Below are 27,927 nucleotides of genomic sequence, written 5' to 3'. Positions count from 1 at the left end.
ATGTCCCAAAAAGACCATGTACAATCTACTGTAACGAAAGCAGAATAATAAAGGACCAGAATAAAAAGGTCGGAAAAGGTCGGACTGCAAGATAATTGCTAAGTAACAGATAAAACGCGTAGAAAAATTGATTTATAAGAAAGATGGTGTTTCACAGCGTAGCTTAGCTAAGAGATTCAATGTTTTCCAACAGTATTTATCCAAAATGATCAACGAAAAGACGAGCATTCGTTATTGTAAAGAAACTAAAGCCCAAAATAGAACATCGGCTCAGAAAGCGGCTGTGCGTCATAAGTGCCGAAAATTGGTTTCACTTTTTTGGAAAAAATTGTGATCATTGATGACGTAGCCATATTCTCCTTTAAGCAACACCGATCTTTCTGGCAACGCAGGATATTATACATCTGATCCAACGCAACGCCAAATGTGGTCAAGCTCAAAAGAAAATGCAAATATGAATCAAAATTATTTGTATTGCTGCCTGAGAAAGGAGTCTCAAAGCATTACATCGCTTCTTCAGGTCAAGCAGTTGACATTTGCAAATGTCTGGTTAAATTAAAGAAGTTCATCAACGAGGTTTACAAAAAAACGACGAAATCGTGTTCTTGTCTCATCTAGCTTTCACACACTATTCAAACAAATTACAAGATTACCTAATAGGCAAAAGTATCGAATATATGTCGAGAGACAAAAACCCTGCTAAAGTGCACGAATTATGTTCGATTGAGGATATTAGGACTGAAATTAAAAGATTGGTGTATGCAGATAATTAGTAAGCTGAAAATTTCCGCCAACTGAGAAATCGAATCGAATATTGTATGAAAAAAAAATCGAACAAACTTGCATGCATAGACGTGGGGCGAGTACTTTCACAAGAGCTAAACGTGTTAGCCGAAATGGACTAATAAAATAATAATTTTTTCTATTTTATATAAGTTTCTTGTTATCATGCTTTTGAGATTAATAAAGCTGATAACTCCCTTAAAAAAAAGGCTTTCAAATAGAATTTGCGACAAATGAAATAAATACTGGCCGATTGATGCTGCAATGAAACGGCACAAAAATGTACACACGAAAGATAAAGATCGAAATGGAGAGCTATGTAAAATAAAGGAAAAATATTAGCGAAAAGATTATCAATGAAAGAGTGGAAGCAGAATTCAGCCCTGTTTTCCATAACATAGTCAATTTATTTAGGTCAACTTTGTGAAAATTTAAAATAAATGTCTCAATATAAAATACTGGCAACATGAAATTATTTTCTAAATCATTTTACTTTCCTTTTGTTAATAACTGCCCGTTTTTTAGTTAAAAGTACAGAAAAATGTCGAACTAACTAAAAATATTTTTTTTTGTTTGTATTTAATGTTTTGAAAACTTTTTTTATTTTGGTGTGCATGCATGCGTGTGTGTGTGGGGGGGGGGGAGGGGGAGGGGAGGGAGGGAGCTGGTTTATTTGTTAATAAATAACGCGTACGTATGCAGAGAGGAAAAGGGTCCTAAAGGCCTACAAGTACAAAGGGGAGGGGTCCAAAATCAGTGATTTTACCGTGTGCGTTTCTTTAAGAATTAGAGTCTCGGAAGCCTTGTATGTATGATACTACCATAATGCTTCGTAGTTGGTATGGGGAAAATCCGTCCTTCCGAGGATGTGAGAATGTGCTTGTTAAATATACCAGAATTTACTAGTTTATTAATTTTTTTAAAATCTTAAAGAATTAATAGGGTTGTAAAAGCCTTGGATAATTAACTAAAGCTAAATGATTTACATAGCAAAATTGATAAACGGAACAAAATTTCAAAAACAAACTGATTGTTTTTCACCAGGTTTTAAAACTTTAGTGACATCATAAAAATTTAAAAGACAAAAGTTGATTTTTTTTTCAATTTGATTTAATTTAAATAATTTAAATAAAAGTGATGAAAACTTGGTCTTTGAAAACTACCAACCGATGAGTTCCAACAACTTCTTTAAACCTATGAACAAAATGGAATCCGGGTCATAACGTAATTTGTAAAATAACACCTCACAGAGAAAATTTCTTGAATATCAAGCAAAACCTCCGTAATATCAAGCAAAACCTCCGTAATATCAAGCAAAACCTCCGTAATTATTATTGTTACTATCATTATTGTACACACAATGTTAAATGTTATTATGTTTACCTGCAAATATCTCAAAGCTTTTTTCCGAGAAAGTTAATTGCTCTTGCAGCTTTCTTTTTGAATTCCTTGCACGAAAGAATAGGTCTGTTAATTGAAAGTGCATGCTAGAAGTACAATCTGAAAATCTATGAAGCATTAAGTCAATGCAATCAGAGCTATTAGAGGATCTGATTTTTTTCTTTAAATCTTGTCTGCAACTTTCAAATGTGCTGTTTTTATTGATAATTCCAGTGATTATAGTCGACAAATAACTAATCGATTCTTTTAACTTGTCATTGAAGGAAGTTCCTTGAAAAATAATTTCAATAAAGAAAGGTTAATTTAAGGAACCAACTTTTCTAAATCACACATATGAAAAAGTTTAATATTCATAAAATTTCACAATTATTAAAGAGTTTTTATAATTTCAAAAAATTTTTTTACCATTAAAAATTGTTTCAATATCTCTTTTCGACAGATCGATTATTGGAAAAGTGGAAACGTCGAGCGCACAATGGCATATACTGCAGACTAAAAAAATTCAACAAGTTTTAAATTGTTCAACAAGTTTTAAATTGTTCACTGAAAGTGCAAAACAGAGTTTTTTTTTGTTTTTTTTAAAGAACCATCACCGATAGTTGAACAATTAAGTTCAACAAGACCGAGACACGATATCTCTTATAAATGCGTGCGTATATTTCTCTCAAAACCATGCAAGTAATTTTTATAAAGTGTAATGTTTATATTTATCATTTATTACTTATTTCAGATTCAGATTCATTCTACCTTTTTCTTTATTTATTTACTTTTTTTTTTTTAGAGTTATCATTTCTGCATTAGAACCCTTTTTGTGTACTAAATGAGAACTGCAAAAAAAAAAAAGAAAAAAAAAAAAAAAAAGAAAAAGAAAAGAAAAAAGTCACTCCTTCGTTGTTTAAAAGTTTAAGCAACGAAGGAGTAACAGCATTAATAAATTTAGGCTGCCAAAACTAAATATACATTAACTAGATTACATTATTTATTAAATTGCATTAACTGTAATTACATAAATTAAATAAACGAGTTAATCGCAAAAATATCATTGAACGTATATATTTCCACTTAAAATTTTAAAGTAATATTTAAATCTGGATTTCATATTACGGTTTATTATATACTATAATTTATTATAATTTATATTACAATTTATATAAATTATATAAATTAAAGTTTCTATTTTTAAATAACAGTAGAGCTAGATAATAACAATTACTAAAAGACGTCAAACAAACACAAACAAAAAAAGTCTGATCATAAATTTTAAAATCAACCAAATAAAATTTTATAATAAAAGAAATAACTCAAATCCAATGCCTGCCAACTCGACTAAAAATCCATATATATAAGTGTAATTGTCTGTAAATTATGGGATGTCTTGCGGGACCATATTCTAAACATAATTTTTCATGAAACACTGTTGTTTACTTTTTATAATTTATATAACTATATAAAATAATTTTATTGATATAATAATATGATGCCACTCGACTCCTCCCCCACCCCCTATTTTATGATTGATTCTGATAGAGAATTTTATGCTGATTAAGATTCGTAAATCGTAAATAAAGGTCTCAGTATCAGTAAAAAGTGCTCTAAACTGAAGTTGAAAGTACAAAATTGTACGACAAAATCCCTTATTTCGCCATCTTGAATAAACTAACGTAACGGTTGATTTTGCTCTCAATAGCAAAACATAGCCAGCCTGGTTTTTATTATAGAAAAATGTTTTTTGATTATTGAAGAGGCGAGAGTTCTTTAGAGAGTAATCAGATATACAAACGAGCTATAAAACATATTACTCTTGAGAAACATGTAATTTTTTCTGGAGAATCTTCTTTTTATAAAAGAATTTATGACATTTTTTTTTTATACAAATTTGCATTATTATTAAAGAAAAAAGTAATAGAAAAGTTGAACTTTGATTGAATTATAAAAATGGAATTCTTCGATTCCATTTTTATAATTCAATGAAAGGGGGGGGGGGGGGTTAATTTGAAGTATTAGAAAAAGTCTTTAGTTTTAAATATATATACTTTGCTAATAAACAATTTTAATTATTTGAAATTCATTTCAATATGTAATCAATAAAAGAATTATTCAACTAATTTCACAAAAACGTTAAGAGATATTCTAGACAACAAAGTAAAAATCCCAGTGAAAGCAAATTGGCGTAATAATTTACACATAAATGAAGTCTCAAGTTCTATTATTCGAACTCTTAATTATAACAAAATAACAACCAGGTTGTTAATACTTTTAAAAGCTAACTTTTAGACAAAACTAAATCATTATTCAAGATAGCGAATATTAGGGATTTGTCGTACAATTTTGTACTTTCAACTTCAGTTTAGAGCACTTTCTATTGATTTTGAGACCCATGTTTTTATACGATTCTTAACCAGCTAAAAAATCTCTAATAAAATCAATCTTAAAATATGGGGGGAGGGGGGAGGGAGAAAGTAGAGTAGCGCCTACCATCCTTTTGTTCAACCATCAGTTGTGTAAACAAGCAAGGAAAAAACTTTGAACTGTTAAAGATAAAACTTTTAGCTTTGAGGATTATGCATTGCAGTCCACAAGCTTTTAAAATGCTTAGAAGAGTTTTTTCATTACTTCTTTGAAGCATGATCTTAATGCTTCTTGAAAAATCTTTTGGGAGCCTAAAAAATAGATTTTCCGATAACTTTACTAAAAATGAGAGTAGACACCATGAAAAAATTGGAATGGAACTGTAGCCTTGCTTTGATAAAATGTCTTTAAAGAAACATCTTGATTTTAACAAAAGCTGTGGCAATCCACCCAATATGAAACATCTTTAAGACGTCTTTAAAACGTCTAGACAACTGAAAGATGACTTAAAGACGTCTTAAAGACGTCTTATGTTGGGTGTGAAAGTCATTGGAATTATTCTAATGATAAACCAGTGAACCAAATTCTTACATTGATGGTCTTTGGATTATCAACAAAACGGAAACAACCAATTGCTTATTTTTATAGTAATAATTCAATGTGTTCAACCAATTTAGCTAGGATAGTACAAATATTTAGAAGTCATGTCATTACTGCTTTGAATCTATATGCTTCTGACTGCAGCCTGACAACTGCCTTTTTTATTAAAATTATGGATATTTTATTTGACATTCTAAATTCCTTGAAGCCAAAAGCAGATAAACCAAAAGCAAATAAACCAACACGCTCTGCTTTAACTCTAAATAGTAAGTTTATACAACAGCTCGAAAAGTTGACAGTTTGGATCAAGAGGTGCCATTTTTGTGGTGCTCACAGTTAAAAATTTAAATCCAGCCATTGGGGTTTAGATGTCACTATCTCTAATATTTTTTATCTCCCTAATGAAAAGCTTTATGAGGATTTCTTTTATGTTTGCAAAGCTTAGAATTTTTTTGCATTAATACGAAGTAAAGGAGGTGGAATGATAGATCAACAGCAATGCTATTCAAATCAGCTTATCAAAATGTGTTAGTACTCCTTTCAATAGAGAAATATAATTCTAACAGTAATTGTCTCCCAGAGTAAGATTTCTCTGTTGCAGTTACAATTCACTCAATTGCCATATAGTAATCAATTGCTGATTATTTGATAAAGAAAGTTTAAATTTGTAAAAAATTTATTCATGTTTTTTCAAGTTTGACACCAAGTGAAGGTAATTTATTTCATACAGATTCTCTTTTACAAAACTTTACAAAATAGAAACTGTTTTTCTCATGCAAATGAAAATTTTATTAACTAAAAGAAATATTATACAACATATTAATGAAATAATAAAAAGTGATTGTAATTTTAGATATCTTTACAATGAACATGTTGATGATGCCTTTCACTTGACAGAAAGTCTGATTAGAAACTTAGTTTATATGAGATTATTTTATTTTATAAGGTTTTATAATCGCACCAGGAAACAAGACATGTAAAAAATGGTTGGCTTGTATTATCCATACTTAATTTCATTTTTAAGTTATTTTTCAATAAAAACATTTCTTAAAAAAAGTTCCTTTTTTTTTTTTTTTTTTCTTAGTATCATCAGCTTCTTATTTGGTATCTAAATGAAAAATATATATTTAAACTATTAAGAAACGAATAAAATGCTAATATGTGATTTTAAAAATTTATTCAAAAGCTGTGTTACAAATATATCTTTTTATATTAGTACATATTAAAGTATGATTAATGGAAAACTTGATATATTTCATTAAGTTGCGTTTTATAAAGAATATTTGGTCCCACAAAACATCCCATAATGCTTTGCGCCTAAAATTACACTATTTTACAGGGAGTTGGCAGGCATTAATGCGGGCTATATAAGGTAAAGTGGATGACTCGCGATATAATTTAATTACAGAACACTTAGTCTAACTGTAAAAAAATAAAACTCTCTGAGAATTTTTTTAGTGAAAAGATGAAGAGGAGGAAGAGGGAAAAGTTTTTTAAAAAAATGCGTAAGAGAAATTTGTTTGTTTTAGGTATGAAGGATTGAAATTGAAAGAAAAAAATGAGTGATTATGAAAAAAGAAATGCAAAAAGTGGGTAAGTTTTCGCGAGAATGAACTAAAACAATTTGAAATGTAGCCATCTGTTTAAAAGCAAACAAATTTGTTTTTCCTTGCGGACCTATTGTAAGCATTCATATTTCAATTTTAGAAAGTATCAGAAGTGAAATAACTTCCACAAAAAATAACTTAATAAAAAAAAAAAAACAATACTTACGTCGTAATCATAATCAAAATAATTTTTTGTATATACTCTCAACTTAATTGTTTTCTTTGCATATTAAATTTAAAAATTCATTTTAAAAAAGGCGACTTTAACAAAGTTTATAAAAAAAATTTGTCAAGAAAGTCTTTTAAAAAAAATAATATCGAAATCAAAAAAATAAAACCTGAGGGATAAGTTGATAAATTTGTGGTAGATTCTAAAGTGCCCTGTACAAAGTCAGTGGATGCTTCTCTTGCTGTAAGCTCTGTTGAAGATTTTGTCATAATATATCCTGAAATAACTTCTTTAAAGTTAAGATCATTTATAGAATCTGTACTAGGATCAGCCATTGCAACTTCTGTTGTTTTAACTGTTGCCATGTCTGTTATTTTTGTCTCTTTTGTTGAATCTTCATTATTCATAACATCGGTTGCTATAATAACTGTAGTTGCATCTTCATTTGAAAAAAATCCCGTTGTTGTAACGCCATTTAATATAGCTTCTCTTGGAGGATAAGGTGTTTGTAAATCTCCAGTTAAAGAAGGTTTCATTGAAATATATTCAGTTGTGTTGTCGTGATTATCTGTAAAAACAATTGCTGTAAGTTCTGTAGTTGGCTGATCACTTGCTGAAACTCCTGTTGTTGTAGGTACTTTAAGCATATGTTCTAGCGGAGGAGATGCTGCTGTTTTAACATCAGTTGATGATTCTTTTGTTGCTATTGAATCTGTTATGGAAACCTCAATTCCAGAAGAATCTCTTGAGAAAGGCTCTGCAGTTGCATCTTCATTTGAAGTTACTTTAGCTGCTGTATCTACGTTTAATATATATTCTAGTGGAGAGTACGGTGTTGTTGTAATTACTGGTGTTGAATCTCCAGTTGCTGTAACTTTTCCTGTGGTGAATTCATAACCTGAAGCATTTGTTGTTAAACGCTCTGTAGTTGCTTCTTTATTTGATGTAAATTCACCTGCTGTATCTACATTTAATATATATTCTTGTGTAAAAATCGGTATTACTGTTTCTGTTGGTGTTGAGTCTGCTATTATTGCAAGTTCTGTTGCGCTAAACTCAATTCTTGCAGAATCTGCTGTCAAACGCTCTGCAGTTGTATTTAAATCTGTTTTAACTTCTGATGCTGTTTCTACATTTAACGTATATTCAAGTGGAGTGTACAGTTTTGTTGTATCTACCGGTCTTGAGTATCCGATTGTTGTTAGTTCTCTTGTGGTTACCTCATTTCCAGAAGCATCTGTTTTTATAACCACTTTAGTTGCTTCTTTATTTGATGTAAAGTCAGCTGCTGTATCTACATTTAGTATATATTCTTGCGTAAAAATTGGTATTGCTATTTCTGCTGATGTTGATTCTGTAACTCCTATTGTTGCGTCTTTTGTCAACGTAATTTCTGTTTTCGAAACTGTGTATTTTGCAGCATCCGTAGATTTGATTTCTGACGTGGTATCTTCGTTTGAAATAGCATCAGAAGCCGTACCTACTAATAATGGCTCTTCAGGTGTAGGTATTGGTGTTTTTGTAACTTCCTTAGCTGCGTTTTCTGTGGTAATAGTCTCAGTAGTGGTTCTCTCATTTATTGACGCAAACGTTGCTGATGTTTCAGTGGTTGTATGCTCATTTGCTCTTAAAAGTAGATAGAGCGATAGATCTAGTTGAGTTACTTCTGTTGTTGTAACTTCTGTTGTTGTAACTTCTGTTGTTATAACTTCTGTTGTTGTAACTTCTGTTGTTGTAACATCTGTTGTTGTAACTTCTGTAGTTGAGCTTTCTGCTGTCGTAGTTTCTGCTTTGGAATCTGCTTCTTTGGCTGCATCTGTTGATTTGATTTCTAACGTGGTATCTTCGTTTGTAAATGCACCAGTAGCCGTTTCTACTAATAATGGCTCTTCTGGTGAAGGTATTGGTGTTTTTGTAACTTCCTCAGCTGCGTTTTCTGTGGTAATAGCCTCAGTAGTGGTTCTCTCATTTATTGGAGCAAACTTTGCTGATGTTTCAATGGTTGTATGCTCATTTTCTCTTAAAAGTAGATAGAGCGATAGATCAAGTTGAGGTACTTCTGTTGTTGTAACTTCTGTTGTTGTAACATCTGTTGTTGTAACTTCTGTTGTTGTAACTTCTGTTGTTGTAACTTCTGTTGTTGTAACTTCTGTTGTTGAGTCTTCTGCTGTCGTAGTGTCTGCTTTGGAATCTGCTTCTTTGGCTGCATCTGTTGATTTGATTTCTATCGTGGTATCTTCTTTTGTAAATGCACCAGTAGCCGGTTCTACTAATAATGGCTCTTCTGGTGAAGGTATTGGTGTTTTTGTAACTTCCTCAGCTGAGTTTTCTGTGATAATAACCTCAGTAGTGGTTCTCTCTTTTATTGGAGTAAACGTTGATGATGTTTCAGTGGTTGTATGCTCATTTTCTCTTAAAAGTAGATAGAGCGATAGATCAAGTTGAGGTACTTCTGTTGTTGTAACTTCTGTTGTTGTAAAATCTGTTGTTGTAACTTCTGTTGTTGTAACTTCTGTTGTTGTAACTTCTGTTGTTGTAACTTCTGTTGCTGTAACTTCTGTTGTTGAGTCTTCTGCTGTCGTAGTGTCTGCTTTAGAATCTGCTTGTTTGGCTGTATCTGTTGATTTGATTTCTAACGTGGTATCTTCGTTTGTAAAAGCACCAGTAGCCGCATCTACTATTAATGGATCTTCTGGTGTAGGTATCGGTGTTTTTGTAACTTCCTCAGCTGTGTTTTCTGTAGTAATAGCGTCAGTAAAGGTTCTCTGATTTATTGGAGCAAATGTTGCTGATGTTTCAGTGGTTGTGTGCTCATTTGCTCTTAAAAGTAGATAGAGCGATAGATCAAGTTGAGGTACTTCTGTTGTTGTAACTTCTGTTGTTGTAACATCTGTTGTTGTAACTTCTGTTGTTGTAACTTCTGTTGTTGTAACTTCTGTTGTTGTAGCTTCTGTTGTTGAGTCTTCTGCTGTCGTAGTGTCTGCTTTGGAATCTGCTTGTTTGGCTGCATCTGTTGATTTGATTTCTATCGTGGTATCTTCTTTTGTAAATGCACCAGTAGCCGTTTCTACTAATAATGGCTCTTCTGGTGAAGGTATTGGTGTTTTTGTAACTTCCTCAGCTGCGTTTTCTGTGGTAATAGCCTCAGTAGTGGTTCTCTCATTTATTGGAGCAAATGTTGCTGATGTTTCAGTGGTTGTGTGCTCATTTTCTCTTAAAAGTAGATAGAGCAATAGATCAAGTTGAGTTACTTCTGTTGTTGTAACTTCTGTTGTTGTAACATCTGTTGTTGTAACGTTTGTTGTTGTAACTTCTGTTGTTGTAACATCTGTTGTTGTAACTTCTGTAGTTGAGCTTTCTGCTGTCGTAGTTTCTGCTTTGGAATCTGCTTCTATGGCTGCATCTGTTGATTTGATTTCTAACGTGGTATCTTCGTTTTTAAATGCACCAGTAGCCGTTTCTACTAATAATGGCTCTTCTGGTGAAGGTATTGGTGTTTTTGTAACTTCCTCAGCTGCGTTTTCTGTGGTAATAGCCTCAGTAGTGGTTCTCTCATTTATTGGAGCAAACTTTGCTGATGTTTCAGTGGTTGTATGCTCATTTTCTCTTAAAAGTAGATAGAGCGATAGATCAAGTTGAGGTACTTCTGTTGTTGTAACTTCTGTTGTTGTAACATCTGTTGTTGTAACATCTGTTGTTGTAACTTCTGTTGTTGTAACTTCTGTTGTTGTAGCTTCTGTTGTTGAGTCTTCTGCTGTCGTAGTGTCTGCTTTGGAATCTGCTTGTTTGGCTGTATCTGTTGATTTGATTTCTAACGTGGTATCTTCGTTTGTAAAAGCACCAGTAGCCGCATCTACTAATAATGGCTCTTCTGGTGAAGGTATTGGTGTTTTTGTAACTTCCTCAGCTGCGTTTTCTGTGGTAATAGCCTCAGTAGTGGTTCTCTCATTTATTGGAGCAAACGTTGCTAATGTTTCAGTGGTTGTATGCTCATTTTCTCTTAAAAGTAGATAGAGCGATAGATCTAGTTGAGTTACTTCTGTTGTTGTAACTTCTGTTGTTGTAACTTCTGTTGTTATAACTTCTGTTGTTGTAACTTCTGTTGTTGTAACATCTGTTGTTGTAACTTCTGTAGTTGAGCTTTCTGCTGTCGTAGTTTCTGCTTTGGAATCTGCTTCTTTGGCTGCATCTGTTGATTTGATTTCTAACGTGGTATCTTCGTTTGTAAATGCACCAGTAGCCGTTTCTACTAATAATGGCTCTTCTGGTGAAGGTATTGGTGTTTTTGTAACTTCCTCAGCTGCGTTTTCTGTGGTAATAGCCTCAGTAGTGGTTCTCTCATTTATTGGAGCAAACTTTGCTGATGTTTCAATGGTTGTATGCTCATTTTCTCTTAAAAGTAGATAGAGCGATAGATCAAGTTGAGGTACTTCTGTTGTTGTAACTTCTGTTGTTGTAACATCTGTTGTTGTAACTTCTGTTGTTGTAACTTCTGTTGTTGTAACTTCTGTTGTTGTAACTTCTGTTGTTGAGTCTTCTGCTGTCGTAGTGTCTGCTTTGGAATCTGCTTCTTTGGCTGCATCTGTTGATTTGATTTCTATCGTGGTATCTTCTTTTGTAAATGCACCAGTAGCCGGTTCTACTAATAATGGCTCTTCTGGTGAAGGTATTGGTGTTTTTGTAACTTCCTCAGCTGAGTTTTCTGTGATAATAACCTCAGTAGTGGTTCTCTCTTTTATTGGAGTAAACGTTGATGATGTTTCAGTGGTTGTATGCTCATTTTCTCTTAAAAGTAGATAGAGCGATAGATCAAGTTGAGGTACTTCTGTTGTTGTAACTTCTGTTGTTGTAAAATCTGTTGTTGTAACTTCTGTTGTTGTAACTTCTGTTGTTGTAACTTCTGTTGTTGTAACTTCTGTTGCTGTAACTTCTGTTGTTGAGTCTTCTGCTGTCGTAGTGTCTGCTTTAGAATCTGCTTGTTTGGCTGTATCTGTTGATTTGATTTCTAACGTGGTATCTTCGTTTGTAAAAGCACCAGTAGCCGCATCTACTATTAATGGATCTTCTGGTGTAGGTATCGGTGTTTTTGTAACTTCCTCAGCTGTGTTTTCTGTAGTAATAGCGTCAGTAAAGGTTCTCTGATTTATTGGAGCAAATGTTGCTGATGTTTCAGTGGTTGTGTGCTCATTTGCTCTTAAAAGTAGATAGAGCGATAGATCAAGTTGAGGTACTTCTGTTGTTGTAACTTCTGTTGTTGTAACATCTGTTGTTGTAACTTCTGTTGTTGTAACTTCTGTTGTTGTAACTTCTGTTGTTGTAGCTTCTGTTGTTGAGTCTTCTGCTGTCGTAGTGTCTGCTTTGGAATCTGCTTGTTTGGCTGCATCTGTTGATTTGATTTCTATCGTGGTATCTTCTTTTGTAAATGCACCAGTAGCCGTTTCTACTAATAATGGCTCTTCTGGTGAAGGTATTGGTGTTTTTGTAACTTCCTCAGCTGCGTTTTCTGTGGTAATAGCCTCAGTAGTGGTTCTCTCATTTATTGGAGCAAACGTTGCTAATGTTTCAGTGGTTGTGTGCTCATTTTCTCTTAAAAGTAGATAGAGCGATAGATCAAGTTGAGGTAATTCTGTTGTTGTAACTTCTGTTGTTGTAACATCTGTTGTTGTAACTTCTGTTTTTGTAACTTCTGTTGTTGTAACGTTTGTTGTTGTAACTTCTGTTGTTTTAACTTCTGTAGTTGAGCTTTCTGCTGTCGTAGTTTCTGCTTTGGAATCTGCTTGTTTGGCTGCATCTGTTGATTTGATTTCTATCGTGGTATCTTCTTTTGTAAATGCACCAGTAGCCGTTTCTACTAATAATGGCTCTTCTGGTGAAGGTATTGGTGTTTTTGTAACTTCCTCAGCTGCGTTTTCTGTAGTAATAGCCTCAGTAGTGGTTCTCTCTTTTATTGGAGTAAACGTTGATGATGTTTCAGTGGTTGTATGCTCATTTTCTCTTAAAAGTAGATAGAGCGATAGATCAAGTTGAGGTACTTCTGTTGTTGTAACTTCTGTTGTTGTAACTTCTGTTGTTATATTTTCTGTTGTTGTAACGTTTGTTGTTGTAACTTCTGTTGTTTTAACTTCTGTAGTTGAGCTTTCTGCTGTCGTAGTTTCTGCTTTGGAATCTGCTTCTTTGGCTGCATCTGTTGATTTGATTTCTAACGTGGTATCTTCGTTTGTAAATGCACCAGTAGCCGCATCTACTAATAATGGCTCTTCTGGTGAAGGTATTGGTGTTTTTGTAACTTCCTCAGCTGCGTTTTCTGTGGTAATAGCCTCAGTAGTGGTTCTCTCATTTATTGGAGCAAATGTTGCTGATGTTTCAGTGGTTGTGTGCTCATTTTCTCTTAAAAGTAGATAGAGCAATAGATCAAGTTGAGTTACTTCTGTTGTTGTAACTTCTGTTGTTGTAACATCTGTTGTTGTAACGTTTGTTGTTGTAACTTCTGTTGTTGTAACATCTGTTGTTGTAACTTCTGTAGTTGAGCTTTCTGCTGTCGTAGTTTCTGCTTTGGAATCTGCTTCTATGGCTGCATCTGTTGATTTGATTTCTAACGTGGTATCTTCGTTTTTAAATGCACCAGTAGCCGTTTCTACTAATAATGGCTCTTCTGGTGAAGGTATTGGTGTTTTTGTAACTTCCTCAGCTGCGTTTTCTGTGGTAATAGCCTCAGTAGTGGTTCTCTCATTTATTGGAGCAAACTTTGCTGATGTTTCAGTGGTTGTATGCTCATTTTCTCTTAAAAGTAGATAGAGCGATAGATCAAGTTGAGGTACTTCTGTTGTTGTAACTTCTGTTGTTGTAACATCTGTTGTTGTAACATCTGTTGTTGTAACTTCTGTTGTTGTAACTTCTGTTGTTGTAGCTTCTGTTGTTGAGTCTTCTGCTGTCGTAGTGTCTGCTTTGGAATCTGCTTGTTTGGCTGTATCTGTTGATTTGATTTCTAACGTGGTATCTTCGTTTGTAAAAGCACCAGTAGCCGCATCTACTAATAATGGCTCTTCTGGTGAAGGTATTGGTGTTTTTGTAACTTCCTCAGCTGCGTTTTCTGTGGTAATAGCCTCAGTAGTGGTTCTCTCATTTATTGGAGCAAACGTTGCTAATGTTTCAGTGGTTGTATGCTCATTTTCTCTTAAAAGTAGATAGAGCGATAGATCAAGTTGAGGTAATTCTGTTGTTGTAACTTCTGTTGTTGTAACATCTGTTGTTGTAACTTCTGTTGTTGTAACTTCTGTTGTTGTAACTTCTGTTGTTGAGTCTTTTGCTCTCGTTGTTTCTGTTTTGTAATCTGCTTGTTTCGTGGCATCTGTTGTAATATTTTCTGAGTTTTTATCTTTTTTTGTTGTAAGTTTTGTTTTTCCGGGTTGTTTTGTAATCGTTATTGGAGTAGTTTTTGTTGTTGCTGTTTGTGAAGGTGTTAATGTTTTTGATGCTGTTTTGTTTGCTTTGTTATTTGTTGTAGGATTTTTTTTATTTATTGTAGAACTTTGGGTTGAAGTTGTTTTAGATTGATCTAATGTTGTTTTTTGATTTAATGTTGTTGTTGATATTTTTCTTATTATTTTGAGAGTGTCTGTTGTCGTTTGTAAATTTTTTGCTGTCGATGAATCATTAATATTGGTAATTTTAGGTGTTTTTGTTGCCATTTGAGTATTTGCCACATACGTTGCATGAACTATATTAGCTTTTGTTGCAGGTTGAGCTGTTGTTGGAGCTGTATTCAAATTGGAAGTTTCGATATTTTATTTTAATGGCATTGTATTTATAATAATTAAAATAATAATAATAATTCTAATAATATAGATCTTAGTACTAATAATAATAGTAATAATAAAAAAGAATAATAATAATTCTATCAGTAGTAGTAATATTTCTTATACTAATAATAATAGTAATTAATATTATTATTATTATCTATAATATTCTTGTTAATATTGTTATTTTTATTACTATTATTATTCTTGTTATAAATTTTATTACTACTATTGTTATTCTTATTAATATTTTTTTTGCTATTATTATTTTTTTCATTATTTTTATTATTATTATTATAACAATTATTATTATTTTTAATATTGTGGTTATTATTATTATTGTTATTATTATTTTTAATGTTATTATTTTTTTTATTTTTATTATTAATATTATTGTTATGTTTTTTATTATTATCATTATTATTATTATTATTATTATTATTATAATTTATATCATTATTATTATTTTTATTATTATTATTATAATTTATATCATTATTATTATTTTTATTATTATTATTATTTTTATTATTATTATTATTATTATTATTATTATTATTATTATTATTATTATTATTATTATTATTATTATTATTATTATTGTTATTATTATTATTATTTTATTATTGTTATTATTATCATAAATGTTTTTATTATTATTATTGTTATTATTATTATTGTTGTTTTTGTTATTGTTATTTTTAATATTGTTATTATTGTTATTTTTATTATTATTATTTTTAGTAGTATTATTATTGCAATTATTATTTTTATTTTTATTATCATTACTATTTATATTTTTATTAATATTATTAGTATTGTTATTATTATTTTTTTTGTTGCTATTTTTATTTTTATTATTATTATTGTTATTATTATTATTACTATTATTAGTATTATTGTTATTATTTTAATTATTATTATTATTATTTTTGTTATTATTATTATTTAGTATATTACTACTATTATTTTTATTATTATCATTATTGTTATTATTATCCTAATTAACATTATTATTACTTTTTGTTGTTGTTGTTGTTGTTGTTGTTTTTGTTGTTGTTATTAATATCATTATTATAAGCATCAATAATTGACAATAATATTGATAAAAGTTGTAATGATATTTTTAATAACTATAATAACAATAATTTTTGTAAATTAGGTTGCGTTATTAGACTTTGCAGGTAAGCAAGAATGCCCATTTTTTATTGCTATGTCTTAGTACTAGTTGAAATTAAAAGGAAGTTATTACAATAAACGTTTAAAAGTAATTACTTATTTGAAGTTTATTATTGTTTGTCTTGCTTATGACCATCAAAAGTACGCATTTCTTTTGCCAACTCTCTAAAAGTCTAGTTTTGCTTAGCTTAATGCAGGACTTTTCAACTTGCAAAAGAATAAATTATGACCTACATTATATAAGCCTTCTTGCAACAGAATGGTTCACGAAAAAGGTTTCAAATCATTACTTGCTTAAAATCAGGAATTTAGCTGAGATCATTAGAGTAGTGTTTCATCTTAGCATAGCAATAGTCACATATTTCTAAAGAACTTCACAAACCTTCTTTTACGCATCTTAGTATCTTTGCAGATGTAGATATTGATACAACAAGTCAATATTGAAGAACGATAGTTGAAAATATCAAGCTATTTGTGAAAAGGCTTGATAAGCTATAAAAATCATTTTTAATAATGATAATAATAATAATAAAAATAATAATAATAAAAATAATAATAATAATAATAATAATAATAATAATAATAATAATAATAATAATAACAATAATAATAATAATAATAATAACAATAACAATAATAATAATAATAATATTAAAAATAATAATAATAATTTATCATTTAAATAAATGATGTACAAAAATTTCTTTAGAACATAATGAAAAATGTCGTTATTTTTTTACACCTGATTTTTGGGTATTATTTTTTGTCCACGTATTTTGATAATGCCAAAATTAATGTCTTATATAGGGCGCCGTTATCATTGCATTAATCGTATTTTATATTCAACCCAAGAACCGTCAAGAGAATAGGGAGGAGAGTTGGCGGAGATTTTGCTCTGAACATGACGGTTAATGAAGGTCCACTTGTTGCATTGATGAAAAGTAAAATTCGTTAAGATATCTGTTTTATAAAACTTTAAATTAATTTTTTTATTTATTTATTTTTAAAAAAGTGTAATTAGCAAATATTTTTAGAATTTTTTAAATAGAAGATGTTACAATAACTTTTTTCTTTTCCACACGCAAAGTTCTCCTGAATAAAATGATTAGGCTCGTACTTATTTCTGCTTGAAAGCAGCTGGAAAGCTTCCCCGCTTCCTACCCCCTCAACTTGCACCTTTTACTGGCCTCTAAAGCTTATAGTAAGTACTCTGAATCCCAGAGTAAGTTCGTCAAAGCCACATTCATCTACTCGTCGGGCCATGTCACCATATATTCATGTGTATAAAGTGTGATTGATTATAATTCCTTTATGCTAGATGGTAGAATGTTCTTCTTTTGCTTTGTTTGCTTCTTCTCATCAGTCAGAGGTGTGTACTGTAAAGCTTACTTGTGATAGCGCAATAACCCAATATTAATACAATAACTTGTGATAGTGTAAGTTTTTATTATTCAGAACAAAGTTAAGCTAAAAATCCGAAGAGTAGAAAAATAAGTGAAGGTTATAATCTGAGAGCTGTAATCTGAGAGCTATAATCTGAGAGCTATAATCTGAGAGCTATAATCTGAGAGCTATAATCTGAGAGCTATAATCTGAGAGCTATAATCTGAGAGCTATAATCTGAGAGCTATAGTCTGAGAGCTATAATCTGAGAGCTATAATCTGAGAGCTATAATCTGAGAGCTATAGTCTGAGAGCTATAAATAATGGCTGTTGTAAAGCCATTAGAGCTATAAATAATGGCTGTTATATAATAATGGCTGTTGCTGCATTCTTTCAAACGGAATATGGAAAGTTTGTTTCGAATGATTTAAAAACAAGAATAAATCTACCATTATAGCATTATTTATTTTGTTTATATATTTAAGAAGCGTGTTGCAATTAAAAGATAATCTATTTGAACAAGTTTGTTCAACTTAAAAGCTTTTAAAAAAGGTAATCCAAATCGAGACAACCTCCCCGAAGCAGAAAGTTTTCGCAAAATTTTTTTTGTTGGTTTTAAGAGGGTATTGATACTTGCAGCATTTGTAAGAAAAAAACGCAAAATCAAGTGACTAGTTAGAAAAAGTTGCAGAATGGCAAAAAATTTTCTTAGTATTTTAAATAAAATTTGTAAACAAATTTATCGCAGTTCAGTTGAAAAGCCGTCCAAACAAAAGTTTACTGCACACTGAAAAATTGCTTAAAGCATCACTAGTCTAAAAATGTCTAGTACCCCATTTCAGAGTTGTTATCTGTCCACTGTCTGAGAAAAATTTTCTGCTGACACAAAATATGTCAGATATATATTTCTGTCCACATATTTTGGCATAACTTTATGTTTAAGACATTTTCTTTCTATTTACGTGATTTTGTGTTAGAAAAGTATTTGACATATTTCTAGCACATGAAATCAGCTACTTTTCAGAATAGAATTATGATTAAAACGTCTGCGATTCGAAATCTATTTATAGCACAGGACAATCGTTTAAACCGCGAAAAATGAATATTAATAACAATTCGATTAACAATCGGTTTTTAATAGGGCGAGGAAAATCATTTTAATGTCTTAAACGTGGAAGCGGACATTCCAAGGCATCATATTTTAGTCGTTTTAATTGACAATTAAATTCAGTATTGCCTACATTTTTTACCATTTTTCAAATCGTGGCTGTTTTTAGACGATAATTCGTCTGACTATTTTTTCCCGTGAACTTTGGGAAGTCAGACGAGAAAACTTAGGTTATTTTAAAAAAATGAATAATGGCGAAATTTAATTACGTTTTGCAGGTTTAATGACGGGGGTAATATGCCATTGCTACGAGCTTTTAAAGCTTCTTTTTCGTAATCCTTCAAAAATTTAATAAAAAATAAATCACATACTACTTTAAAAGCATGCTTTAAATTATCTTTTTCTTTTGTTATACTGCTTCTGAATAGCACTGATAATTTAATTAACTAAATTTTGGCGCAACCTATGATTAACCCCCCGAAACTTTACGATATTTCATTAAGATCAAAGAAAAGCCGCAGGAACGTATTTGTTCCGGTAGATGAAAAATTGCATTAGCGCAAAAACCAAAGTTTTCTCATCTGACTTCCAAAAGTTCACGGGAAAAAAAAGTCAGACGAAGTATCGTCTAGGCTGTTTCAAATTCACTATTTGGAAAGGGACGGGAAAACTAATCACATGACCATGCGCAATTTTTAATTTAACTTTGAAAATTAATCACTGCGCATGCTCACGTAATTAAGTTTCTCATCCCTTTCCTTTTCCCCTAGCTAAAACGGATGAGTGGAAACTCACCTTTAGTTACTATTTTGAACAAATTTCATCAAACACTTGAGCAGAGCTTTTGACTTCTAAATAAACAAATGCTATTTAAACACATTTATGCGAGCTTCGTGTTTATTTCCTAATTGGATCAACAAGTAAATCTTCGGATTGGAAGTCAAAAGCTGTTTTTCATCATCCTTAAATATTCTTAAGGAGTAAATTTCATCTTTTTTCCGAAATAAATACTTTTTCAAGAATTTAAATTTTTCTGTGTCAAAATGTCAAAATAAAGCTAAAAGGCCGTAAAAAACCAATGGATCAAAAAAATGCTTATTTTCCAAATATTTGCATCCCATAATGCCATGCGACAACGCTGATTTGATTGAGGAAGAGCAGAAACATAAAAATATTTTATTCTAATGCATTTAATTGCCAGTTTATTTGTTTGAGTTGTATTAGTTACAATTTGAAAAGTCTTTTTTTTTTTTTTGAATAACGTGCAAGAAAAAAAAATATTTTAACAGCCAAAAATTATATAATTGATATTTGTTTTATTTGAAATAAATTTTCTGTTAAGATCACAACTCTTTAAAAAAACGATTCTGACGGTTTGGTTAAATTAAATGATAAATTTTGGACAGAGATTTTCTTACGTTTAAAAATTGAATTCTAACCACTACTTGAAATTGTTGGTTATCCTACGGCTAATCTATTTTAATCTGAAACGCCGCACAGTGACTCAAAACAGCAAAAAAATGGCAATAAACCCCTCACAACTTTTCTATAAATTAAGTGCCCTTTTTTAAATAATATTAAATTGCAATAATTAATTAAAAAGTATAAATAATTGTTTCATAAAACTTTTATTTTGTATTTTATAGTTAAAAAAAGTAAATAAATTTGATATTATTTTCAAAGAAATCTGAAAAATGTGAGATTTTTATTTAACTAAAAAAGAGTATTTTTAATTTAAATAAAAGTGTATATTTATTTTGAAGATAATCTTTTTGCTCTATATATTTTAAATTTACTCAAAAGAAAAAAAAGTCTGATTTTTTAAAGACTTTTCTAAAAAAAAGGTCGCAAGTAATTGTATTTTTTTTGTTTTTATATCAGCTAAAAAAATGTTCCACCGAGTTCCAAAAATATATACATTTTTTCTAGTTAATTAACATTTCTACTTTTAAATTATAAAGGGATTACTGCGGTCTCCTGCGGTATTGGAAGTTATTAAAGAAATAAAAGTGTTGATAAACACTTTAAAACCTTGTTTTCCGCCATTTTTGAAAGTATTTATTATTTGATAAGTACAACATGTTTGAAAAAGCTCAACTGAACAACTTTAGTAGTTCCTGTATTATAAAGTTAACTTAGTAATATAGTGTTATTACAGAATGTAGCAATGTGACAATTGTTAAAGCCATTACAAAATAAAGTTTTAAACAGTGTAAAGTAAAAAAATATATAATGTAACTTAAAATGTTTCTGATTTATTAGTTTTATTATATTGATGGTTCTTAAAAACAATAACAATGAAAAGATTAAATCTTATCTCAAATATACGTGAACTAGGAGTAGATAAATTAAGATTATGGAAGGATTTACTTAATGAAATGAAAAATACTGAAGAAATTCGCAAAGAAAACTTAAATAAAGGTTGCTTTAGTAATATTTATTTCAAAGGTGAAGAGAAAACTAACACAATGTGGACGAAATTATGATACATTTATACAAAAAGAAAATCGTTGGCTTCAAAGAAACCTTATGAACAATAAAAATAGTCATTTTGGTTCTGGAAGGCCCCATAAGCAATGGAATGTTCTTGGAGAGCAAAGCAAAAGAAAAAAAATAAAAAAACTCGCCACTGAACATCATGAAGCTCTATTTTTAGCTTCTGCAAAAAGTGCAATGCTGCTGGAGAAAAAAAAAAAGCTTCTTTTTTAAAAAACAATATGTCTAATCTTTTAGAGATAGAAAAAGTTGCTAAAACTTTGGATAAAACTTTTCCCATTATTAGGAGTGTAGAGGAAGCTCTTACATTTAAAATGAACACTGATCTCAGCGATAAAAAATATCAAATGATCAGAAACTCAGCTCTTGTACACAATGTACATATTTATCCTGTCTTGCACGATATTTTGGTGGAAAAATTGAAATGTTATCCTGAGAATATACATTTTTCTGAAATTTCTGCAAAGAGTACACTTCAAAGCATGTTAGATCACACTGTGAGTAGAATAACAGAAATGATTGATATGCCTAATTGTGGTCAAGGTAACGAAATATTTGGAGTTTTATATGGAAAGATTGGTTTTGATGGAGCATCAAGCCAAAGTATTTATAAACAGAAATACTTTGAGACAAGCATCACAAGTATAGAACTTAAGAGTGAAGAAAATCTTTTTAGTACAGCTTTTGTGCCTTTATTGCTCAGAGTAAAAGATGGCGAAATTTGGAAAAATGTAAATCCTTCAAGTTGTCACTTTTGTAGACCGCACTTTTTAATGGTAGAGACTTTCCTAGGTGTTTTTATCAGTGTGTGGACATCTTTCGGAACATTCAACCCTGACCTTTGTAAGAAAGTTAACAATTCATTAACAGAAGAATGAGGCTGTTGGTTTTTAACCACACAAGATGCTAATTCTTGCCATAGATTAAACTCTTCAACAGTCTCCTCAATGTTGTCTATATCTGAATAACTTTTTCTGGTACCATCAGAACTACAAGAAAAAACTTCACTTTCAAAGTTATCTGTATCACTTAATATGACATCAGATTCATTTAAACTTAAATCTGTGCTTATTATTTCAATGTTTGGGTCTTCGAAGTTTATGCGATATTCATTATTTTCAACTTCATCAGCATTCTGTGCAATAGACGATAACACTTGTCTATTTAATCGTTTCCATACATCGACATTATTTTTAGACATTTAAAATAAATTATTTAATAAAATTTAATGTGAATTAAGTTCCTATGGTGCGGTTTGATTATTTAATTCATTTATAAAATAGAAATAAAAACAGCTTTAAACTAAAAACACTCAAGTATATTTAATAACTTAATTTTAAACGAAAATAATACAACCCATGGCCTACTTTATACACGGCCGGATGTGTTGCAAAATAGGCCGAAAATTAGAAGGCCAGTTTTTCATGGTTTTTTTTGGCAAGAACGTCATGTTGATCAAGTTTCCAAATTAGTTGTGAGAAATATGGTAAATAAACGCGCTGTGGTTAATTGTCGAACTGGCTATAAATTTAAAAAAAGTGAACTTAGTTCTCTTTATCCAAGTAAAGCTGTTTTTAGTTTTCCCAAAGATACTAATTTAGAAGAAAAATGGATTAAATTTGTAAACAGAAAAGATTGGAAACCAAGCAAACATTCAGTTATTTGCATCGATCATTTTGAAGAAAAATATTTAAAATATGGAAAACGAGTTACTTTAAAACACGAGTTAAAACCTGTTCCATCTATTTATTCTGAAGAAACTTGTATTTTATCTTCTGTAATGCCTAAAGTTTCTAACTTTCGTAAACCACCAACTAAACGAGATTCTACTATCCCAGATGAAATTCATTCATTTCAAGAAATGGATAAAATAAAAAACATTGATATGCTTCATGAATCTAACTCTCCAAATGGATTTAGTTTTCAAAGATATGAAAGTTTTGTTTTATATTATCGTTTGTTTTTTGTAGACTCCACTCCTTTTATTGAATCAATAAGTGTTGATAACAATTTGCATGTAAAACTGCATTATAAAAGTTGTCCACTTCCACTTCCTCATTGGTTTAGAACTATCAACAATTGTAAACTCACAAGTTTATCTATTTTAGATAATTTGGTGTCTTATATGCATAACCTTGTTGAAGGAAATTCCTATTATTTAGTTAATGAACTTTTAAAACTAATCTTTTTTAAATCTAAAGGTCGACCTCCATATTCTTCAAAAGTGTTAGGTTTTGCACTAATGCAAAGATATTCATCATCTCAGGCTTATTCGCATCTTCTGGAACAACTTCCTTTACCGTCAAAGTCACTATCAAAGAAGTTAGTATCAGGTGGAATTGATTCAATAAAATCATTAAAGTTATTGTTAAATGAGGACAAAATAAGCAATGATTGTGTTATTCTTTTTGATGAAATGTATCTGCAGCAATCTTGTGAATACCACAGTGGTAGATTAACTGGACAAGATAGAGAGGGTAATCTCTACAAAGGAGTAATTGTCTTTATGATTTTTGGCCTCAAGAAATCAATACCTTATGTAATTAAAGCCATCCCAGAGACTAATATCACTGGAGATTTCATTAAAAATGAAATAGAGGAAAGTTTAAATACATTAAGATCTGCAGGTTTTAACATTTGAGCATTGATTGCAGACTACCATCCAACAAATGTCTCAGCTTATTCAAAATTGCTTAGCATTTATGGGTCAGATAAGCCAGAAGAAAATTTCTTTATCACTTATAATGATCATAAAGTTTATCTGATGTATGATAGTGTTCATTTGCTTAAAAACTTAAGAAATAATTTGATTAGTACTAAAAAGTTCATTTTCCCACCATTTCAGTTCACTGATTACAGTTTTAATATGAAAGTGTCTGCAGGGGATATCTCTTGGGCTTTGCTTCATAGAGTACATGAAAAAGACAAAACTCTTTCAGCAAACTTAAGAAAGGCATATAAATTAGGGGAAAAGACTCTATATCCAGGTAACAATAAACAAGATGTCAACTTGGCATTAAATATATTCCATGAAACAACTTCAGCTGCAATTCAAAATTATTTTCCTAATGAATACTCAGCATCAAAATTTTTAAAACTCTTTAATTTATGGTGGGTAGTATCCAACTCAAAAATGAAATACTCTAATAATGTTAAAGGAAATGCAGCTGTTATGGGGGATGGTAAGCCACAATTTTTACGTGCACTTGCTCACTGGGTTCAAGAGTGGCAAAATTTACAGTACAGTTCCACTGAAAGATATTGTCTCACAACTCAGACTTCTAATGCACTAGTAATAACATTGCAAAGTACTTCTAGTCTAATTGAAGATCTTCTATTTGAAGGATATAATTATGTTCTAACCTCACGTTTCCAAAGTGATCCATTAGAGCGACATTTTTCAAAGTATTGTCAAATGAGTGGTGGCAGGTTTCTAGTTGGATTACGTGAAGTAACTACTTCTGAGAAAATTTTGCAAATGAGATTGTTGTTAAAAGAGAACTTTGACTTTTGGAAACTGGATTTAAAACCTTTACATTCAGATGTGAATCTGAATTCAATTTCAGAACTTTTTAATAATGAAATTCAGGAAAGTGAGTTAGATGAAGACAGTAAAGAGGTTACAATTTTTATTGCTGGATATATATGCAGAAAGTTACTTAAAAAATTGAAATGTGAATTGTGTACTTTATTGCTAAAAAGTGATGTCGTTGACATAGATACAGAATATATTGACCTAGTATCCAGAGGAGGTCTCTTAACTCCCTCAAAGTTAATTGCAAGTCATGTTATTAGTTGCTTTGCTATGCTTGATGCAGTGAAACAAAGTCTACTTACATTGGAAACTCTTGAGATCAGAAAAGTTAGCGAAAATATTTTATATGAGTTTAATTTGAACCAAAAATTTCTTTGTGATAGTCATTTTGAGTGCGGACTTTCTCTTGTTAATAGAACAGTAATAAATATTTTTTATAATAATGAACAAAAGGTTGTAAGTGGGAGTAAACACAAAGATACTGTATTATCTTTCAAAAGGAGACAAAGAGAAAAGAGAAAATAAGAAATGTAGTGAATATATATATATATATATATATATATATATATATATATATATATATATATATATATATATATATATATATATATATAAATTGTTTATACAAATAAATTGTTTTAACTACAAATTTGTTTATAAATTCAATATCGTTAATATCTCAACTCCAAATGCTATTTTATAAATGCATCTGTTATATTTTAAATGTTAAAAATTATATATTTGAAATGAACTGTAAAATATAGTTTTTACTTAATATTTGATAATTTAATTTCTAATAAAATATTTAACACAGATGAATTAACCTAAAAAATTTTTAATAAGGAATACTTAATAAACTTTAAACTTAGGAAACGTTAAGCATTACTTTTAAAACTATTTTACATTTTAAAACACAAAAACTTATAATACTGAAAAACTGGCCTTCTAATTTTCGGCCTACTTATGCAACATATCCGGCCGTGTATAAAGTAGGCCATGTACAACCGGTTGGTTGAATAAAAGATACGATGTTGATTCAAATAGTTTTAATCTAAAAAAAATTGACTCGCCTTATCAAATTTCACGCCATCAAGTGCATATGCTTACATCAAGTTGTAACAAGTTATAACAAGTTATAACAAGTAATAAAAAAACTCCAAGTAATTAAGAAAAAAAAAAAAAAAAACGTCTAAAAAACGTTTAAAATTTACTTTCAAAAAAATGTTTATAAAAAAACGTTTTTAAAGCGTTTGAATTGGTTCTTTAAACGTCCGACCGTAAATTGAACGAAATTAAAGCGTATTAAAAAGGTCCTGTGCTTACTGGGTATTTTCTATTCTTTCATGTCGTAGACCATTAGATCATAGAAATTTATGCTGTAAATGGTTCGATCCTTTAAAAATTCTAATTTTTTTTTTACTTAACTTAATCTCAAATGTGGCACTGGACGCCGTATAATAAAGACCACATTCAGTAATAAAAATTAAGTTTGAGATTCTAATAAGGGAAACGGAAACTTTTATCTTACTCTTCAAATCAAACTAAAATGCACTATAAATTTTTAAGACAATTTATTTAAACAAAATTTTAAAAAAAAAATTTAAAAAGTAAAGTGTATTTTAAAATTAATCATTAGTTACTAAAAATAATAACTCATTTTCTCCCAAAGTTTAAAATGGGAGATAGAACAAAATTGTTCTAACCTCGCGAAATGTCTTAGACATAAAGTTATGTCAAGACATGTGGATAGAAAAATATATTTGACATATTTTATGTCGGCAGAAAATGTTTTAGACATAAAGTAATGTCAAAATATGTGAACAGAAAAATGTTTCAGACATTTTATTTCGACGGAAAATATGTCGACAGATCTGGCAGACATATCATGCCGTAACAATCCTGCCCCATTTATACTGGCGATAAAAAAACGGTTAAATCATAGCATTTTAAACTCGATCTATATTTTGCTCTTCTTACCGAGTTTTAAACGAGTTTTACTTAATCGCGTTACTTTGAAAGCTGTTTAAAATGGCGTTTTAAACGTTAACTATAGAATAAGTATTATGAGTAAACAGTTTTTAATTCAAGTTTTATAAGAGGAAGGTAAAAGTCTGACATTTGTAAAAAAGAAAAATATAATTTTAAGGTCGAGTTACTTTGTACAAAGAGAGAACCATCAAATGAAAAAATATCCTTACCCCCTATTACAAAAGACTGAATAAAGAACCAAATCATTAGCATCTCCATGGTCAAAATTTACTTGAAATGAATAATTTACTGGCTTGTATACGTAAAGCCATACTTTCAGTTTCTAATGTAGATTAATTAGTTTCTATTCTTATCAGTTATTTTGTGCTTTGTGATCTTTTGTAAATTCTTAATATAAGCCAGGGAAACTACCCCCTGTAAAAAACTTTCCAATGTGAATTTGAAAATGTCAGTTGTAAATCAAAATTGGGGTTGAATTATCAAAACGGTTTGTAAAACCTTTTCAGGTGATAAAACGTTTTTGTAAAGGGTTCGAAGTTGTTATTTCAATAAATCGACCTTGAATAATCGTTTTTTCTCCGGGAAGTTTAAAATTTAGAGTTATTTAAAAATTCAGTGGTGGAAAATTTTTTTTCTATTAAAAACCAATAAAATTTAATAAACAAAATTTTAAGGTTTACAGCTGTGAACACAAAAACGAGAAAAATCAGTTGAGTTGACTTAATTAAGGTATTAAATTAAGACGAGTTAAACGACAGAAGAGATACTAATAATTGTAATTATTACCAAATAATAACTTCCGGATTGCTTACTTGGGACTTAACATGGCCATTAAAACAGCAGGTAGAGCGAGTACTACACCTGTAAAACCCCCTCCTTTTCCCAATCAAGTTATTGAGAAACCCTAAAATAACAGAACTTAAGAAGCAAAAAAATGTTTTTCTTAGAAAGATTAGATTGCAATATAAACTATGTGAATGTGAACGCGGAAGTTTAACAATTCGCCTTATCATCAAAAAGTGAGCTGTTCTCAAACTCTAGTCGCTCAAACTCGAGCTTACCATTTGGAAGCATTGATTCAAAAAGGCTATTTAACTTAATATCAGTAACTGATTTGAAAAACTGAAGTGTAGTACTAAATTTTTTATATATATACTTTTAAAATGTTACAAATCTAAAAACAATTGACATACATCTATTTAACATACTTCATCATACATAGATCTAATTAGCATACGTCTGCTACTGCAATTCAAGATTGTTCGCTGAAAAAACGTTTTTAGTTTTTAGAACCAAACATATCAGACGACACACCTTTGTTAAGAGCATTTTATCTTTGTTACGCTTCACTTAATAAATTCAAAAAACGACAATAAAGATCGTTACTTTATTGTCATTTAATGAGAATATTAAAAACAAATTTTAATGTAACTTGAAGTAGCTACATATATATGTATATATATATACTTTAGAAATGAAAATACTTTTTTGTTTTTTTTCGGTTGCTTCTTTATAAATTAAAAATAGTGCTG

At 30.2% G+C, this 27,927-nt stretch overlaps 1 protein-coding gene across 3 annotated transcripts; it reads right to left on the bottom strand.

Annotated features, from left to right (window-relative positions):
- Window positions 1-1,871: 1,871 nt before the first annotated feature.
- Window positions 1,872-27,702, bottom strand: LOC149880717 (uncharacterized). 3 transcript variants are annotated; one of them, XM_090069103.1, is made up of 5 exons: window positions 27,589-27,702; window positions 7,079-14,665; window positions 2,590-2,676; window positions 2,167-2,454; window positions 1,872-1,977 (listed from the first exon to the last, which is right to left on the bottom strand). In XM_090069103.1, exons 1-5 carry the CDS (start codon window positions 27,599-27,601, stop codon window positions 1,943-1,945), a joined length of 8,010 nt encoding a protein of 2,669 aa, XP_089925229.1. In that variant the 5' UTR covers window positions 27,602-27,702; the 3' UTR covers window positions 1,872-1,942. The 3 variants fall into 3 exon arrangements, with proteins under 3 accessions (XP_089925229.1, XP_089925230.1, XP_089925228.1); XM_090069104.1 differs by having other exon boundaries at window positions 27,604-27,700; XM_090069102.1 differs by lacking the exon at window positions 27,589-27,702 and adding an exon at window positions 26,605-26,679.
- Between the last annotated feature and the right edge of the window lie 225 nt (window positions 27,703-27,927).

The sequence above is a fragment of the Hydra viridissima genome, unplaced genomic scaffold (genome assembly GCF_058129835.1).
Source record: "Hydra viridissima isolate aposymbiotic clone 2 unplaced genomic scaffold, HvirCarnegie_v1 scaffold_12, whole genome shotgun sequence".
NCBI lineage: Eukaryota > Metazoa > Cnidaria > Hydrozoa > Anthoathecata > Hydridae > Hydra > Hydra viridissima.
This window is presented reverse-complemented; position numbering and strand designations above follow the sequence as displayed.